Here is a 21,149-nt window from a genome sequence, read left to right on the forward strand (position 1 = left end):
GAGACTCAGGGCGGCTTACAATGCGTTAAGCAATAGCCTTCATTCTTTTGTATATTTTATACAAAGTCAGTTTATTGCTCCCACAAACTGGGTCCTCATTTCACCTACCTTAGAAAGGATGGAAGGCTGAGTCAACCTTGAGCCTTGGAGAGATTCGAACCAGCAGAAATTGCAGGCAGGTGTGTTAATAACAGGGTGCATTAAACCACTGTACTATCAAGGCCCTTTTTCAGGATAAAGGAGTTAAAATGAGGCAAAATCTGTTATTTTAAAGGTCAAATGCTACAGATGCAGCATTATCATGTTAATTGTGCAATTTATGAAAAATTAGGTTGCCAGTTTAACAATGGACCTCCTTGCTATCCTTCCTATACATAAAGTTGGCATCTTGGTGATCACCAACATTCAGTTCCTGAAATTTATTTCATACTCAAGCTGCTTTTATGATCTACCCAACCAATAATTTTAATAATTCCCTAAATATTTTAAGGAATATTTTAGTTTCCTAGAGGGCAGAAAGTTTTCTAATTTTAGGCTTTGAATAAGAGTGGACATTTTCCATCATCATCCCTCACTATGAGCTATCATAAGTAACCACTGACTTTAAAATAATATATATGTGGAAGTGTTTTATATTGTCAGAGAAGAATTAATAGATCTCCAATAATTTTTGAGCTATAGCTATAGACCTTATAACTGACGCTAACAGTACTGCAAATTAATAATACAGCAAAATCTACATTCTCAGATTTCACATTCCTTCTATAAGGTCTTCGATAATTCAAGACACTCGAATTCCTTTCCAGAGTCTTACCCGATAATTGAGATTTGATCATTATCATTTATTTGTATTAAACTAGCTGCAAATTAGACATTCGCAGTTCCAAAATTAGAGAACTATTTTTCCTAAAGTTAAGAGCAAGGCTTCATCCTTGTTTATCTTAAAGCCTTTCTAGAAATCTTTTTATTCAAACTGCATTTCATTACACTGGACTTCCTTGTGATTATTTTTGAAATAATTTCTTTTAATTTCTTTATCAATCACAGTATTCAAAGATTTTCAAATATTGTTTTTTTCAGTCTTATGCATGTCTATTTAAAAGCAAATCCTGTAGATTTCAGTGGGTTTACTCTTTAGTGAATCAGTAATGGTTACAATCTAATCTCAGATAATCAAAGTATATGATGATTCCTCAGTTATAAAATCACAATTTGCTAAAATGATTTATTTCAGATTCAGAACACATTTTATGCAAAGTTTCTACTCTGTAAATAACATCCATTTCAAATTTAAAAAATGCTGAGGTTTTTTTTAAAGACAATACTTGATAGCAATATTTAACCTCTTGTTGAGATAATGTTCTAGTAGCCTTCCATGGTTTGTGTTTTTATTTGTATAAAATCCAGCAAAGTGAGATAACAACTACATATATTTTTTTCTAACAGTTTTTCTTGGTATTAGATTTACAGCAACACCACACTTTGAAGACAAAAGTCTTCAATGGTTAAGGGTCACGTTTGAGTGAGCTAGATATTTCTAGTCCATCAAAGGATTAGGGGAACATGATAACTACCTTCCAGTACATGATGGGGGGCTGTCAGAAAAAAGAGGGGTTAGACTTATTCTCTGTCATGCTGACAGGATAATACAATTAGTGGGTGTTCCTCTACCTCCTTGCTTTGAGGCTGAGTCAATCATTTCTTTAGTCCCGCCTCCTACTGTGCATGCCCAGTTTTGACTCAGCCTTTCATGCAAAGAAGAGGCAGGGAGAGGTGCTCCAGAGGAAAAGAGTTGTTTTAGACCACAGGATCCAACTAATAGAAGGAAAATTAATGGTAGCAAAACCGTGAGTAAAAATTGGGCTGTCTCTGCGGGCAGATAGAATAGCCACCGGGGGGGGGGGGGAGCTGTCCAGCAGTGAGCCCTTAAAAGCACCAGCTTTCAGCCTACTGAGGCTTTAAACTGAAAAGCAGAGGTCCCAGGACATCATCTGAATAATAAAGGGGCTAGAGTCACTGCTCAGTTTCAGCTAAGTACACTCGTTATTGGCCATAGAAACAAGAAACTCCAGCATGGGTGAGTCTGCCTGTCTTCCAGGAACAAAGGGGACAAACATGAAGGATTACTCAGAGATGGGCAAGTGGGGAGAAGCAGGTATTCCCTGCCCTAAGCCCAGCCCGAGAAATGAGCTCAGAGGGGCCCAGAGGGGCTGCAAGAGTAGCAACACTTGATGAGAGGAAAGCCTCTAATTTCCAACAAATCTTCCAAAGCTGAGGAGAAAGACGCTTTGAGGAGACAAAGCCATTGATAAAAGCTTTGCAAAAGCTGAAAAGGAGGTGGAGTGGAATGGAATTTCCCGCTCTTCAGTATTTCAGCCAATAGAGATGAAACAGCAAGGAATTAGTGCCAGAGCTACAACACCAGAGGGAGCTGGTGAGCAATCAAACCAAACGATCCTTTGTTTTGGAGAGGATGAATCCTTGCATGAATTGCAAGAAAAGTTTCAGGACTTTGGAAATCAGTGGGAACCTCATCCAAAGAGGATGAGACTGGCATCGGCTACATACTCTCCCACAACTGCAGGAGCTAGATCACTTGCATTTATGAATAAGATGAAAGCTCTGATATCGGAGGCTTTAACGCAGATAATGTCTGACAAGAGGATCAGACCAGCCCTGTAAACGTTGAGAGAATATCAGAACAGGATCATCCTTTACCAACAAGGAGGCAAAAAGGGGGCCTGGCATTACACAGGTTTAACTCCTGCATTTCATCCACTCCAAGTGAGGCTTCAATTTCAGGAGAGGAGGAACAAAGGGAGACAGAATTTTCTGATGAAAAGGAAACCGTGGAAGATACTCCAGCATTTAAAGGTCTATTTTGAACAAGCCTGTTCAAGCTCTTGTTAAACATGCCATGGCAGCAACTGACATGGGCACTGACCCTATGACAACTAGGATAAAACCATCTATGACAAATCCAAAGGATAGGCTTTTTGCAAGACCAACGGTGGAATGCAAGACTGTTCCCTCTTCCGAACTGTTCAGAGAGATGGTGCGTGGACAAATGGTCCAACCAGTGATTTTCCCAATGCCAGATGGGAACAAAAAGATCTATAATGTAGAGCTGGAATTTGCAGAGTCTCTACAACCTCCAACAATTGATGGCCCAGTGGCTGCCTCAACATCCTCAACCATCCTAGCCAATGAGGCAGAGGAGGGCTTGAAAGGAGAGGACAAGAAGGCAGAGCAGACCCTGCATAAGGTCCACCAAGCAGCAGCATGGGCAGTCAAAGCTACCACAACTGCCTCATTTTTCAGCGGAGCTGCTCTGGTCTGGCTTCATGAGACGCAGGACAAGGCACCACCTGGTGATGTCCGATCACAACAGGATTTTAACAAATAGCTACGCTGGAATTTAGCAGGTACCACTCTCAATGGCACTAAGTACACTTCCAAAGTCATCGGAGCTTCGGTAGTTCCAAGATGCTTGGGTTGGCTCCGCCATTGGCAGGTGGAGGTAAAACATGAATGGAAGCTAGCTTCTGCCCCGGTCAAGGGGAACAGGCTATTTGGCGAGTCCATAGAATCTATACTGGGGAAAACCAGGGACAAGAGAAAAATTTTGGACACGCCCAGCAGCGCTCCTCACCCTATACACCCAGGCAGCCTTTTCCAGCCACAAATGCCGGTTTTGGTTACCAGCAGAACCAGAGGCTCCACACATACGGCCAGACCAGTCAATCTGACAGAGCCGGATTTAAAGACAAGACAGGACAACGGTTTCCTGGGAGAGTTTTATTTCCTGGGAGAGGTTAAATCAATAGGCTCTTCCGACGCAACAAGCGACAGCAAGAGCAAACCACCTATTGGCGGAAGACTGGGCTTATTTGCCAACTGATGGGTGACAATAACAGGGGATTCCTGGATCCTGAACACAGTAAAGCGAGGTCTAGCACTAGAATTTCTACACACACACACACACACACACACACACACATCGAACTCCTTCAGAAGGTGCCCAATATCAAGGGACAGGATAAAAAGGAACATCATGGAGACAGCAGTTAAACATTTGCTGGACATCCAGGCCATAGAACCTGTCCCTCAGGACGAATGGGGACAAGGGTTCTACTCAATCCTGTTCATGGTGCCAAAGGCTTGGGGGAGGGAGTGGAGAGCAATTTTAAACCTTAAATGATCAAAATGTCACATAGTATACAAAAGATTCAAAATGCAGCCCCTCCAGTCAATACGGGGGAACATTTGAGAGGGCGACATTTAACATTGATAGATCTCACAGAGGCATATCTGCACTTTCCCATTCTTCAAGATCATCAGAAATTCCTAAGATTCTGCTATGCCGGCAGGCATTACCAGTACAGAGCCCTCCCATTCGGGCTATCCTCAGCACCCAGAACGTTCACCAAAGTATTGGCAGTAGTGGCAGCACATCTCAGAACCATTCCGGTTTGCATCCAATGCTACCTGGATGACATATTGATATAGTTCTCAACAAAGGCCAGGGCAAAGGAGGATTTGGAAAAAGCAATACAAGCACTGCAGAAGCACAGATTTTCCGTCTACTTTGACAAGAGCCAATTGACTTCAACCAATCGACTGCTACATTTGGGAACGGTCATAGATACCACCTCATGTGAGGTGTATTTGTCACAGGAACGCCAAACGAGCATAAAGGCACTGGTGGATCAACTCCTAACAGCCCAAACAGTGTCTTTGGATCTGCTACTGCAGCTCCTAGGCAAAATGGTGTCCCGCATAGCAATCATGCCCTGGTCACACCTGCACGCAAGGACATTACAATGGTTCTTCCTACCACATCAGAGATCAGGCAGGAGCAACACCAGGATCAGGGTGTGGGTTCCACCAAAGGTGAGGCAATCACTTCAGTGGTGGAGGTCACAGGCCATAACAAGGGGGTGTGGATTCAAGGAGCCGAATCGTCTGACCATCACAGCAGACACCAGCCTATTCAGTTGGGGCACATTGCCAGTCCCAGATAGCACAGGGTCAGTGGTCCCCAGCGGATCTCAAGAACAACATCAACTGACTGGAACTCAGGACGACTCACCTGCCATTAAAAAAGGGTTCCAAAGGGTCGCAATGGGTCGACATACTCATCCTGACAGACAACATGACCACCAAGGCCCACATAAACGGCCGGTGGGGGACACACTCCAAAGCACTCATGCAAGAAACTGAACGCCTGGGCCTCTGGGCAGAGAAGCATCTCCTCTCACTCAGAGCAGAACACATCTTGGGGTCAGCAAACGTACAGGCAGACTGGCTAAGCAGAACAAGGGTCGACAACTCAGAGTGGCGCCTACATCCTGACCTATTCTAGGAGTTGGCGAAAAGATTCGGGAGTCCAGTCCTGGATCTTTTTGCATCCAAAACGAACATGCAGCTGCCAAGATTCTATGCAAGATTCCCAACACAAGGAGCGGAAGGAGCCAATGCTCACTGCAGCCCATGGCCAAGGGGACTGCTATATGCATTCCTACCACTACCATTGATCCCGAAAGTGATCAGAAAGATAGTGGAGGAGAGGGCAGAGGTCCTGCTCATAGCACCACACTGGCCCAGACGGCTATGGTTCACAGATCTGGTCAACCTGTCGGTGGCCAGACAGTGGAGGATTCCCACGGACATAGGATGTCTCAGCCAGCAGGATCTGCTACACCCAGAACTGCAGTCGCTTCAATTGACCTTCTGGCACTTGAATGTGCTAGATTAGGTCAGCCCAAATGTCCCACCAAGGTTATTCAGACAATACAGGCCTCTAGAAGGCCATCAACCAACAGGATCTACGACCACATGGAGAGCCTTCTGTGGTTGGTATGATAAAACACATATCGAACCAACCACAGTATCAGTGATACAAATTCTAGAATTCCTACAGGAAGGCCTGTCTCCCAATACCTTACGTAGACAGGTAGCAGCGATAGCATCAGTCTTGGGCAGCGGGAGGTTGGGGTCCATCATCTGGCACCCACTGGTGCACAACTTCCTCAGAGGAGCAACCAACCTAAAACCCCTAGTGGTTCATAGATATCTAACATGGGACCTGACAAGGATCCTGAGAAGATTAATGGTAGAACCGTTCAAATCATTACGCTCTACAGCTTCCTCACCTGGAAGGTAGTCTTCCTCGTGGCAATTACTTCCGCCAGACGAATATCTGAACTGGCAGCCCTGTCCATAAGAGAGGATCTATGTGTATTTCACCCAAGTAGGGTAGTATAACGGCTAGATCCCACCTTTCTACCAAAGGTGAACTCCACCTTCCACAGGGCACAGGAGATATTACTGCGGGATTTTTGTCCTAGGCTGGTACATGCGTTAGAAAAGAAGTGGTACTCCTTGGACATTAAAAGGGTGATACGTATCTATCTAAAGAGAACAGCTTCTATCAGAAAGACAGAGTCAATGTTCGTTTCAATTAGTCCAAGCTCATTGGGCAATAAGATTTCACCATTGACAATAGGTCGGTGGATTTGAGCATGCATTACTAAGACCTATGAACTGCAGTCGTTGCCACTGCTTGGACGAGTGACAGCCCATTCAACGAGGAGCATGGCCACAATGGCGGTGTGGAATACTCCAGCTTCCATCAAGGACATCTGTAGCGTGGCAACGTAGTCTTCTCCGTCGCCATTCATCAGACACTACAAGCTGGATGCTTTCACTTCAGCAGAGACAGCCTTTGGCAGAAGAGTACTTCAGAGAGTACATACAGAGGCAGGAACCCAGGACCAGACTTTGCCCCACCCTTAGGACAATCAGCTTTGATATGTCCCACAAATTGTATTATCCTGTCAGCACGACGGAGAAAGAGTGTTGGTCTTACCTGAACGCTTCTTCTCGTCGTGCTGAAGGATAATACAATCCCACCCTGGCAACTGTCAGGTCCTAAGTCCAGTAGTGATCAGTAACAGTACCGAAGAACTCCAAAAGTCACTCAATCAGCCTTCTTCAAAACTGGGCATGTGCAGTAGGAGGAGGCAGGACTAAAGAAATGATTGACAGCCTCAAAGCAAGGAACACCCACGAATTGTATTATCCTTCAGCACGACGAGAAGAAGCTTTCAGGTAAGACAAACACTCTTTCTTTAAGACACCAGAGGGCAGGACAAGAAGTAATGGGTGGAAGCGTGTTAAAAAGAGATCCAGTCTAGAAGTAAGGAGAATTTTTCTGACAGAACAATTAATCAGTGGAACAGGTTGCCTCCTAGGATTGTGGATGCTCCATCACTGGAGGTATTCCAAAATGGACTGCACAACCATTTGACTGGGATGCTATAAGACTTCTGCCTTGAGCAAAGGGGTTGGATTAGAAGACCTCTGAGGTCCCTTCCAGCTCTATAATTCTATGATTTAGCTTTAAAATATATGTTAATATTATACATATTTCTTAGGCAGGAGACAGTATATTATACATTTTACCCCGTTTTCACCGGTAGACTGTACATTTACTTAAATGAGTATCCCCATGATTCATATTATGCATACAGAGGTTTGATGTCAATCAGCAGGGGTAAGATAAATAAAATGCCAAAGTAGTGTAAAGATAGTATCTTAAAATTCAGCTACAATTAAAATTCAGCTAGAGTAGGAAACGCAGTAGCAACTTTAGCAAGCTTTAGTGGTATTTGTTCACACTGCTGTTCTGGAATATAAAACTTAATTGGGGAGAGGAATGGAAGAATGTCAAGCTTGTGGTCAACCAGGAATTTCAGCTCTGTTTTAGGGAAAATTTTCCTGAGGAACTAGGTTAATAGATCGTCCTGAAAATGGAGAATTATTCATGTTTTAAGTCTTACTTAATTAAAATAGCCATGTTTTAAGTCATATGTAATTAAAATAGCTTTGACTTTTATTTATAATCCAATGCAAACTTGATGACATACTAGATTTTAAAAGTTCCAAAGAATAAATAAAATATTTACAATAATTTTTAAATTAAGGTTATCTAAATATATAAAATATATGAACAGTCAAATTATTTTTATTATATATTGAATATATTATATATTGAAAATATTGATATTTTTTATTTTGATTGAGGCAAATTGTCACTGAACTTTCAGTTCTGTTTAGAACTATTCATCCTTGAACATAAAACATAGTAAATATTTTCTAGCAGCATCTTACTGCAGTTACTTTAGGAAATAGATGCTTGTTTTATCTACATTTCTACTACCAGGTAGGCAGTAAAGAGTCTACCCCATCTGGAATATCCAAGCAATATTTTTGCTCTAGTGGAAGGGGAATAAAAATAAATACTTAAAATAGATATTTTTTAAAAAAGTAGTTATTAAAATAATGCAAAAAAGAACAAAATTTTAAATTTGTATGCAAAATTTAAATTGCTAAATTTATGTGTTGTTTCCTCTTGTGTTACAATATGCATTTTTTCTGCTGTGGCATGTTATAAGGGAGACATCACATTGCACACATTTCTGTGGAGGCAACTGGTAGCACTGCAGCAAGCATCGCCAATAATCTCACTCTAAAAGCTTTCTAGTGCAGCTGACATTTTTAGACTGTATTTGAGAGCTAATATGATTCCTCTAGGAGCATTTGTTGTATAAATAAAAATCTTGGCATTCGTTTTTCCAAAAATGGATAGTTAAATGAAAAATTATGCATTAGGCAGGTTCAACAAACATGCAATATATTTTGCTTATGTAAAGACAAATAAAGCCTGTTCTCAAGATGGCTGACCTAGAAGTGTTCTTCTACTGTTTTGATAAATAAGCAGCTAAACTGAGGAGGAAGTTCATTTGATGAGTGTCAAGCTGTCTCCAGGTAAGAAAAGTAATTTCATAATATTTTAAAATATATTTATAAGTTTTTAATTAATTATAGTTTAATTTAATTATAGTTTCAAGATTTAAAAAGCTGATTAGGTTATATGACAGTATTTTTGAGGGTTTAGGATTGTTGGAGATAGCCACAGATTGATTATTTAATGGAGTAATTAACATAGATGTATCTGTGATGAGATTGTGAGCATGTTTAGTGAGCCTCATAAAAAGTTTGGCTATAGTTTTATCCCATATTTTTATCGCTAAATATAATTGCAGTTTCAAAATAAGTAACAGAAAGAGTGATGGGTTTTTTATTTTTCATTTTGTTTTATGTCTGATAGTATTAAATATATATATATAATTAGATTGTCAGACATTATTTGAAAAAGTGATTGATTTCCTCCATACCAGGAAGAATTTGCTTAATCTCTAGATTGAAGAATCCTGTAAGATTGGAGATTTACTCTATAAAGTTTCTAGCTCTCAAGTCTGCATTAGTACATTTTGGAACTACAGTGACACATTCCTAATAGAATTAAAAACCGAATAAAGAATTTTAGTTTAAAACTAATAATCAGCATTTTAGGGTTTTTTTTGCCTATGTCCAATTAAAAACACATCAGTTTATATATCTTAGATAAGTAAATGGAAATCATCTTTAATTTCATATTGTACAAAATATTTGGCATAGCTTCTATAGCATTGTCTTTTCAGTGTTGATATATATGTGAACATGTAAAACATTTGTTCATTATTTCTAGTGTTTAATTCTATGACATGTTTGGGAAACAGCATTCATTGAACAAGAATAATGATAGTGCCAGCATTGTAGAATAAATCCAACAGTAACAGAAGAAGCTTAAAACTGCATGTGACCAAAGGGAGAAATGTTTTCATTTCATTATTCTAATTTACCTTTGATAGAAGTCTACGTCATGAATATATTTAAGATTACAGATTGAAGCTTTGAATAATTTAAAAACCATCTTTAATATTTTTTTATTATTTTAAAAGTAAAATAATAATTTTATTATATTGTGTGTGTGTGTATGTATGTATATACACACACACACACACCAAATTTATATTTCGCTGATAAAGAAATAATATATATAAAATAAAAATAACTTGGACTTGCTAAACGCCAAAATGTTAAAAAAAATTAAATGTTTTTTAAAATTCTAAATTATAAATCTTTAAAAATTTTGTAGAACAAGAGTTTCCCTTGGTGTTGAAAACTTGACAAAACTTCATTAAGGAGACCTCACCATTAGTCTATTAGTTTATCCATTTTTTCATAGTAACGAAGCTTGAAAAGGTTCAAAGTTTATCAATATTACATAACTAAACAATTCATTTGTAAATCAAAATCTTAAGGCTAGTGAATATTATGAATATAATGATATGATTAAGCAACTCACCAATTATTTAATTAGTGGCGTTAGCGTAAACTGTTAGAACTCATGCTCTTATCTTTTAATGGTCTTATCTTTTAATATCCGCGTTGTACATTGTAATTGGGGTCTAGCCAGACTAGATAGAGAAGCAGAGACTAGGTCTTGCTGGTCCCAGCTAGATGATTATTGCTTATTGTTCCATAATTTGGTTGTATAGTTCAGAAAAATATTACTTACAAATAACCACAGACCAGGTCTAAATATACACGCCTTTGGAGCAGACTCTTAAACAGGGTGTCATGGTTTAGGCCAGCTAGATGTATAAATAAGATAATATTCTGTCTCTCAATTATATTGCTACTTGTAAATACAGACTTGTAATTCTATTTCTCTTTATGGACAAGTAAAACAATGTTCCACTTGAATCCATTAGAGTAAACCCAGGCTTTCCTTTACAGCTGGGATTTTCTTATTACCACCTCTCAGAATTGACAAGTGTGTAGCCCAGTTTTGTATAACTTTCATCTTAATACTGCTGATCTGTGGTCATATGCACATCTATATATGCATACCTCTTGGTCCAAATTGCACGACCAATTTGTTGAAGAAAGAACAAGAAGCATCAGTCAGGACCAATGGCAATTATACAGTAAGTTGCAGGCAAAATAAAAACGGGGGTAACCTTTTTTCCATTGGTTTGAATACTGACAACTAAACTTTTATAAAGAGAGTGAGATTTCAGTTATTATAGTGTGTTAAATCAACAGAAAGAATAAATCTAGATGATGGGTTTCAAAACTTATGAACAACAGTATTAATAACCAGGAAGGAAAACCCATTGTTGTTAGGCTCAATCATTGTTTTCTAAGCATTCTGTTTCCATTGATTCACTTACTCACTTCTATACAAATGTACATTTTTCTTCAAACGTCTCAATGTACATGGCCATGGACTGTAGGGAATAAAGTCTGATAGCTTTACCACACAGTACTGACATGAGCTACACTAAGGGAAATTTTGTTCTTTTCTTAACACGTATCTCCATATTATGATTAAAGATGCTGTCATCTCACCAGGAATGGTTTTTCAATAACTGCTTCCATTTCCAAAAGGTTTTTCAAGAACGAAAGCCTATGAATAACAAGGATTGAATAAAATTGGCTAATTACCAATGTTTAAAATGTTATATTCTCACGCTTACTGAAAGAGTGAAAATGTTTGTGCAATATGCCAAATCCTGATGCCTTAACCATTGTCAACTGTTTCTCCATAATGAAATGTTCTAAATGACTAGTAGCAGGCACCATTTCTAACAATGAAATTTTAAAATAACAGTTACTTACTGGTTTCCAATTCCAGTTTGATAATCAAAAATTTGGTGGCCACTTCAAATCTGCTCTACACTTCTACGGATAGAAGTGTTCAAAATAGGATTTAAAATGCAATCCATAACTTCATGTTAATTAACATTGAATGCTTTATTGTATCATGCAAATGCCTCTTTGGTAAATCAGTGCACTGCTTGATATACTAATTCTTATATTGAGCCAAATTATCAATGTTTATCTTAGTGCTGGCATGCATACCAGCAGTCAGCTCTTCAAGATATCAAGTAGAAATAAAATAATTTCCAATACTATTAAGAGATATTGTTTTACTAGAGATATTGGGATTTGAGATTTTAGTCATGTGAAATATGGGTGCTATTGTTGAGTAATAATTGCTTTTATTTAAGGGGAGAGAGATTGTGTTTAACCACCATGTTTCTTCTTCTCCATGTATCAATGTTACTGAACTTGCTGTTCAGATAAAGAGTCTTTACATTCCATTTGCTATATATATTTGATTTTTAAATGTCTGTTTACATTATGTTTTTTAAGTGAAGCTCATTTTGCTTGACTTAATTTTGTATGTGCTTAGGTAACAATTGAAAACAAGTAGAAATACTTTTAATCTGAAGTACAATGATTTGTTAATACTTTTTAAACATGGAAGGAGAAACACTGCTTTGAGATACGAATTATTATGCATCATGGAAGGCAAGGGTATCTTTCCACTAAGGTTTCTCAAAAGCATTGGGGTTTTATTAAATGAAAAAATGGACAATTTTGCAGATGTTTAATATTTTTAGTCAACCCTGTCAAATGCTTCCCTATGAAATTATAAGTAGGTATATATTTTTAGCATTATATGTATAGTTTAATGGTGGATGAAAACAGAATAATCATATTTTTAAAAATTTACAGTTGAATTTAACTATTTCTAATAGAGCTATATTTCCTGTCTTTAAGACTAAAAAGAAATAATAGGCAAAATGTGTTCTATGCGTAAAGAAGACTGCATGAAAAATAGTTACATGCTTAACTCGTATGTGCTAATCTGGCTCTGTTGTGGGACAGCATAATAGTTAAACTTGGTTATCAAGAGCACTCCATTGTGCATATGGATAGAGGCAGGAAGATTTCATGAAGCTTTGCTGATTTCACACAGTAGTGCTAATGCTTAGGAGGTGTGCTATTTTTAGCCTTGTTGCCAGGCAGATCTTTTCCTGCTTCCTGCTGATTCTCAGCCTCTAGTACTGCTGGGCTTGTACAAACCAGTCTTTAGTTGCCAACCAATGGAATTGCACTAATATTCAGTAATTTGTCTGACATCAGACTTGTTATGTCTTGTTTATGTATAGTTTCTCTTATTAGGCTTGCTGATAATATGGCAGCATGGCTTCAGGGGCTTCTTGTTAGGATATGTTTTTATATACTCAGAAAAGATATTGTCATTTTTAAATGGCAAATAAATGCCAAAGGTAAATCTGTAGGTTAATTGGGTCCATGGTGAGGGGAGATAAATCTGTACTGTAACCAAATTTTGATTTGTGAAGTCTCCCAAAATTGAACTGTATCTATTTGATCCACATTTATTATTTTGTACAGGGCTTGGTATAAGCCAGTATTGTTTGTGGTTGTGCACATACAAGCAGATGTATTTCATTTCTATCAATGAAATCTTCTCAAAAAACAGTCAACAATTTTCTGGAAAATCAGTAGAAAAATTTAAGTTTAAAGATGTGTCTTGTACTATAATGTATCATTGCTTTCTGGAGGTTTATAAATGCTACTTTTTTAATACTGAAATTTTGAATTTTGATGTATTTCTATGTAATTTCCCTTGTGTTTCCAGAGGGTGACACTTGGTGGCATAAAAAGATAAGATATCAAATATAATTATAAAGTTATACATAAGAGCAGCTAAAATGTAAATATGCGTAGTTTTGCATATTTGCTTTTGGTAGGCTTATTGTTACCTTAGTTAAAAACAAATGCGATTTTAGTATCAAATATTTATTTGCTGCTTTAAAATAGGTTTCTTAATGGAGGCACAGTAAGAGAGCATTGTCAAAATTTCCTGTTATGCTTGGGCAAGCCTTAAACAACAGCAAAATTTGGAACAAATTTTGAGAGATGTCTAAATCATTCACAAGAAATCTATTTCTTTTGGCTTTATTCATGAGTGGGGTTGCATGTAGTCATTTATCATTTTAGAAAATTGTATTACAAATTTAAGAACTCATGCTTTGATTACTATACTAACACAGGTTCCCATTATACTACCCTGAAGGCTATTTATCATCTTTATAAAACCAAAGGAATGCTTATGCAACCAAGCAAATGTCCTGCTGAGATGGTGATTTATTTAAAATCCAAATATAGGAAATCCAAACTATAGGAAATAAAGATGGTTAGCAAACTAAAAGTATAAATTGAAAAAGTATTTGAGAGAATATGCCAATAATAACAATAGCACTAAACCACAACTGATTAATATAGCACAGTTGATTTGCATAGGCTTTATAGTAGCTTGTAATTGTGTATTAGCGTTTTAGCAATTATCTAAAAGATTTTATGGTTTTATGGTAGTTACTCGGAAACTAACACAGAATGCAAGTAGTTTATTTTTGTGTTGGTTAAAGGAAATGTATACTATTTGATACTGAAATCGAAAAATTCAGAACTAGATTCAGTTTCATAACCTGTTATTTGGAAACTTCAACAATTTCCAATCTTACTGCTACAATTACCCTTAACATTATATATTGAAGAAGGATATTTCAAAATACTGCAAAAGATTATACATTTTCTAAATATTCAGCAATTATACTTTTTTTCAGGCAATGTCTAAATGTTCAGTTTTATTTGATTTTCTTGTTGCTGGGCAGAACTGAGATTTCATGTTTTTAACTGGTGGGTCAGGATTAGCATTCTCGAGCCAATAGTGTAAGATAAAATTTTCACAGGAAACGGCTTGGTAACAACAAAGCACAGCTGCTAATTTTTTCCTGTATGATAAGTCACACAAATTTGTGAGTACTTCTAACTCCCTCTTGAGTATGCTTCTGATACTGCAAGAACTCAAAAAAAATAGAAGGAATATTATTGCTGTTGTTACCTACCATTATTATGTGGTATTACCACATAATACCATTATTATGTGTAATATAATGTAATTTTTTTAAGTGTAGAATTTTTGTTAATTTGCTAAGGACATAAATGGAGTACATAAATTAGCAAATATTTATTAAGACACTTAAGCAGTCCAGCAAATACTTTAAAGAAAGAAGAAATATAATCTTAACCAAAAGTAAGATTATGAAAGTTTATGAAAATTGCCTGTTATTTCAAAACATCAGTGTGTATTTCTCCTTATGTATTCTTGACATAGCAATGCAGAATTCATTATACAAGTGTGCATTTGCATTTTGACGGACTGTTGAGTAGTGTCTGAGCCATGTTTCAGAACAGAATTCTATAGTCCATCTAGAACATGATACCAACGCCAAGGATTTCCTAATTACCTTGCAGGCAACACTTATGCAAAAAGGCTTAACAGTGAACATTATTTGCTTATATAATTTTTTTCTAAACTGGGTTATATTTGTTAGGGAAACACTTTGCTTTTGAGACTGTAATAGAAATGGCCTTCTGAAATGCTTGTAACATGTCTTAAGTCTCATACAGTATATTGTTGTCTTTTCATGATCTGTCTCCTCTGTTGCCAGGTAAAATACATTTGAACTGGAAAGCAGTTAACCTTTTTAACTACTAATAATACTTCATGAGTATGGGTTAATTCAGAGCAGCTCTTCTAATACCTAACTTTATTGACATATAGCAATGAACTTGCTTTTCAAAAAATAATATTAAGAAAGAGAAGGAAAAGTTCTGAATTATGAAGGCAAGGACACTTTGGAGTATCATTTAGAAACTACTTGCACTGAAAACTACATCAGTATTGACAAAACTTTTCATCAAGTAAAAGTGACAGTGATTTAAATAATTTCTTCTGGTAGATGACATAAATGTTTAATATTTATGAAATGAATTGTATTTTGCATAGGCAAATACTGTATGTAAGCTTTTGCAAAACAAAGCAAGATTTACCGTATTTTTCGGTATCTAAGACACACTCCCCCCCCCAAAAAAAAGTGAGCGCGGCTTATAGAGCAAATATTGAAGCCCCGCCCACCCGCCAGCCCCACCCTTCGGCCTCTGCCTCCCAGCAACTTGCTTCCTTGCAGCAAACAGCCTGATCAGCTTCAGCACTGCCCGATTTAGCATGAGCAGCTGATTGTCAGTTGGATCTGCCTCCTGGAATACCGCCTTTCAGCTGTTCCAGGCTGCAGAGATTGCCAACCCTGCTGCCTATCGCTACCTCCACATTCCCCATTTTCGGCCGTTCCAGGCAGCGGGGATCGCAGCTGCCTATCCTGGCCGCCTGGAATGGGCCAAAAATGGGGCACGCAGAGGCCAAAAACATAGAACGTGTGGAAGCAAAAAAATAGGATGTGCGGAGGTGGCAATAGGTGGCAGCAGTGATGGGCAGTGGCAATCCCTGCAGCCTGGAACAGCTGATAGGCAGTATTCCAGGAGGCAGATCCAACTGCCAATCAGCTGCTCGTGCTAAATTAGGCTGTGGTGAAGCTGACCAGCCTGTTTGCTGCAAGGAGGCAAATTGCTAGGAGGCAGAGGCAGATTTTTTTTCTTGTTTTCCTCCCCAAAAGCTAGGTGTGTCTTATAGTCTGGAGTGTCTTATAGTCTGAAAAATATGGTACTTGCCTAGTCCTAGCTCCTAATTTGTTATATGGTTCTGAACTGTAGAACTTTAAAAAGCAAAAATAAAGCTGTTTCAGAACTTGTTTCAGAACAATTTCAGAAATTGTTTCTTCTTGGTAAGACATATCTCTTAAAATTTGTGGGTGTTTCTATTGAAAAGATTCCAAGTTAGACATTGCTACTGGAGAAGGCACAGGTAGACCTCATTTAACAGCTGCCCTATTTAGCAACTATTTGAAGTTATGAGAGCACTGAGAAAGTAACTTTACAACCAGTCACATTTACCATGCAATCATGTGGTTCCATTTGCGTGTTTCACATCTGGCTTCCAACAGGCAGAATCAATGGAGAATCCGGCAGTAAAATCACAAATCACTTAACCACCAATGGGTAAATTGCAGCAGAAGTGAAGTTGTAAATCCATCATAGTCATGTGATGTCTCACTTAACTGCATTGCTTATCAACAGAGTTGCTGATCCTAACTGTGGTTGTTAAGCAAGGACTACCTGTAATCTCTACCAATTTTTACAGACTTGCTATCTCAATTGAACTAGAAAGATGACAATTTATGTAATGTGATTTCAATATGGTGCCATCAGTACTTTTATTTTCATGATCAAATTTTAATAACTTCCTGAAATAAAAAGAGATTCTGTGCCAGTCACAAGGTCCAGTGACAGTCATTGGTAAATCAATAACAAACCTGTTGTACTTAATATTAGATTTTTACTGATGGATTTTCCTTGTTTTTCTTTTTTATCCTAAAACTATTTTTAAGAATCAAGATGGAAAACAGTGAAGAACCTCAAAAAAAAGTTTTTAAGGCCCGTAAAACCATGCGAGCAAGTGACAGACAACAGCTTGAAAGTGTATATAAAGTAAAAGAAGATTTTTTGAAGACTGCTGATCTGAAACTGTTAAATGGAAAACATGAAAATGGGGATTCAGATATCAGTTCTCCTTTATTAAATCCTGACTGCATTGAGGAAAGAGAGGTGAATGGCCTAGAAGATGCATGCCTTGATCCTGAAGACAATAAAATAGAATCTGATGAAATCACTGATGTCAAAATTCCAGATAACAAGGACAACCAGCATGGTGACTTAACAGCAAAATTTGAAACTCTATCTCCTGAAAACGTTGTTTCTGAGCAACATCATGAAAATAGTAACCCACCTTTGAGCCCTGGATCTGAAAGTCAAGTACTTGAATGTAATAAAGACCATGACATCCAGGAACAGATCACTATAAAAGAGGACCTGAATTATAAAGATCTTTGTGTACCTGATACTTTGGATCAGAAATCCTCATCAAGTCATACTGAAGAAGAAAGTAACATTAATGACCAAATGGTAGAACCAGCAGAAACAAATGAGTTGGCTATTATTCCTGAACTATCTATGGAGGAAAAAAATAATGCAGAGGAAGCTGTTGTAAAAGAGAATGTTGATGAGGAAGCAATATCTAGTAGTTTGAATACAACTGAAGGTTCAAAGAATGAAATCAAATCTGCAGATGTTGTAGAGACTATGGCTCAGAAAACTGTAGAAGAACCACCAACTGAGAATATGTTGGGAAATGCAGCTAGAATGGAAACAGATGAAATTATTCCAATTTTAGAAAAGCTGGCCCCAGCAAATGCATTAAATTGTTTCTCTCAATCCATTTTGCTTCCTGTAGAGACTTCTAGCTTATGTTCAGAAGAAAAGGTAGCAAATTCTTTAAATTCTCCATCTAAACATGAAAGCAATGAAAGTTTGCCCAAAGAAGCTTTCTTGGTTCTTTCTGATGAAGAAGAAGTTTGTTGTGAAAAAGAAGCTGTAGTATTAATGCCAAACCATGAAAACCCTCCAGGTGAGTGGCATCTTTTTCCCCCCTCCATTTTAAATTATCGTTCGAAACAACTCAATATTGGAAAATGCAGTTCCATTAAGTTCCAAAATAATTGTCTTATCTGTGAAATAATAAATTAAGTTATATTAAATGTAGAACAAGCATTAATTGTATCCAATGCTTCTAAGTCACAATATCAACATCATTTTGCTGTTTAAAAATTAAAACATTAAGAATAATAGTGTACAATAACCATACAAATAGTAAACTACTCAATCCTTCAAAATCTACTTTTCAGTAATAACAACCATCAAACAACAACATCTGCCTATCCCAGATCCTTGGGAAGGACTCGATAGATGAATAAAAATGCCAAATCGAGTGTAAACATCTTGCTGACTGCAACCAACCATAATAATAATTTTTTAAATTCATGTGCCACCCAACTCCCAGCAACCATAGAATACCAAATCAAATCAAATAAACCATATCTGCAGAAAATGCAGCAAAAATTATTCTAGAGGCATTTGACTCATGCTGTTGATACCTACTTGTGGTTATTGAATTTTATTTTTACATTTATAGTACTATATTTAGACTAGATTTAAATTTGCTGTTGTGTATAAGATCAAACTGCATTAGTAGATTATTGGAATGTAATCAGCTGATATTAACTGGCTCAATTTTTACTTGTTTTTCTACTTTGCTTATCAATCTGTTTTGATACTGAAATTTGATTCTCAGGGTTGATTCTCAGCAGTGATATTCTGTTTGTAATAAAAATTACTAATGTTTGATTTTATTCAAAAATGGTTATGTTTGTGGGGGTTGGAAAGTAATTTAATTGAAAATAAAATACAAGGGTTGAAGTGTTCCTCAAAAAACCTTTGTTATGCTGGTGTCATTTGTAAGCATTAATTTCTGTTGAGAAGGATTAAATTCTGAAGAATTTTTTGTCAAATAATACAGCACCACCTTCTGGAGATATCTGATTAAATAGTATTCAAACCATTGCAGAATAATTTCAAAATTTTTCAAGGTAACAGAAAATAATTAGTTGATCAGTATTTCAAATGTGTCTGAGAGACTTAGAAAACCATTATTTGTATAATTCTAATCTAAATAAAAAATTGCTCAAATTGATAATTCTATTTTACTTAACATTTACCGGTATATAGTGCCTTTGACCCTATTTGAAATGTGCATTCTATTATTTAAAATTTAAATAAAATTTGATTTAAATTTAAATTATGGTACAATAGAATAAATAAATAAATATCAAACCTTAACTCTGAAAAGCCATACTAAATTAAAAAAAAAAAACTGTGGCCCAAAATATAAATGAAAATACATTTATAAATCAAAATTTTACTTTAATAATGCTGATCATTGCTTCTTTAAATATTGTTTCCTATTAAGATTATTACCTACTTGCATAATTTATATTCTGGTTCTTAGATGTAAGGTTCCTAGAGCAGCTACATGGCACATGGCGCAGATGCGCTTTCTGACACCTATATGGAGATTGCAGCAGATAATTTTTCTTTGCATCCTAAGGGAAAAACATTTGCTACTATCTAGGATTGAGCTTTCAACCTTCCAAGTGGGAGGTGAGTGTCTTCACCACTAGGCCACCAAACTGCTCACGCTGCTGCATATTCTATTTATTCAACCTATGCGTGGAGTACATATTGAAGGAAGTTGGATTAGAAAATAATGATCAGGGGTTTAAAATTGGAAGAAATATAACCTGCACTATGCTAATGACAGTACTTTGATAGCTAGAAATGGAAATCTGTTAACTGTAGTAATGAAAGTGAAAAGAGCGGAATGAAAAAGTGGGGCTCCATATCTCCATGTAGAGCAAGTTGCAGTAGTCCAATCAGGAGATCACCAACGCATGAGTAACTGAGCAGAGAGCCTCCCTGTTCAGGAAACGTATAACTGGTGCACAGTGTGGAGTTTTGCAAAGGTACCAGTGGTGGTATTCAGCAGGTTCTGACCAGTTCTGGAGAACTGGTAGCGGAAATTTTGAGTAGTTTGGAGAACCGGTAAATACCACCTCTGACTGGCCCCGCCCCCATCTATTCTCTGCCTCTCGAGTCCCAGCTGATCAGGTGGAAATGGGGATTTTGCAGCAACCTTCCCCTGGAGTGGGAGGGAATGGAGATTTTACAGTATCCTTCCTCTACCATGCCCGCCAAGCCATGCCACACCCGCCAAGCCACGCCCACAGAACCAGTAGTAAAAAAAAATTTAATCCCACCACTGAAAGGTACTCCTGGCCACAGCTGCTACCTACTCTTTGAGCAGGTCCTGTGAGTCTAAGAGGTCCCCCAAATTATACACCAGGTCTGTAAGCAGTAGTGCATCCAAGACCCAAGATGAAAACAATATAAGGGCGCCCATCCACAGCCACTCCATCTAAACAGGGTTCAGTTGGAAGCCTGTTGCCCACCATATCCCAGTTATACACCCCATATCCTCCAGGCACTGCGAAAGGACAACCATTGCATCACTCACTTCACCTAGGACAGAGATATGTATCCTGATATCACCAGCATATTGATGATATCTCATCCTATGGTGATGGATGATCTCACCCAGCGGTTTCATGTAGCTGTTAAAAAGGAGCGGAGGGAGCATCGAGCCCTGCTGCACCCCACAAAGGAGAGTCCATGAACTGGATCTCTCACTCTCTATTAACACCAATTGGAATTGGCCTCTGAAGAAAGAGGTGAACCAGCTCCCCCCCCAAAGGTCACCCCTAAAGGATGCCATAGTCAAGCAAGGAGAGCAAGGATGGATGCACAACCTCCCTCCCACTACTACCATGAGTGCAACCAATGCAGTTTTGGCCTTAAATCTGATTGAAAAGAGCCAGATAATGTTTTTTCTCTAGGACCCTCTCAACAGGGTCCAGATTTACCACCAGCTTATTCATTACTTAGGAGCCAAGGGCACAGCAGCACAAGGA

General features: G+C 37.6%; 1 protein-coding gene across 2 annotated transcripts in view; it reads left to right on the forward strand.

The window, feature by feature from the left end:
- ATF7IP (activating transcription factor 7 interacting protein) overlaps nt 1-21,149 on the forward strand; it is a 96,642-nt gene that overhangs the window by 20,003 nt on the left and 55,490 nt on the right. For both annotated transcript variants that reach the window (XM_070947039.1, XM_070947041.1), the window contains exon 2: nt 17,118-18,193. In XM_070947039.1, the coding sequence (XP_070803140.1) occupies nt 17,125-18,193 (1,069 nt within the window). In that variant the 5' untranslated portion in view covers nt 17,118-17,124. The remainder of the gene's footprint in view (nt 1-17,117; nt 18,194-21,149) is intronic.

The sequence above is a fragment of the Pituophis catenifer genome, unplaced genomic scaffold (assembly GCF_029215685.1).
Source record: "Pituophis catenifer annectens isolate HBS135680 unplaced genomic scaffold, rPitCat1.0.hap2 SCAF_7, whole genome shotgun sequence".
Lineage (NCBI taxonomy): Eukaryota > Metazoa > Chordata > Lepidosauria > Squamata > Colubridae > Pituophis > Pituophis catenifer.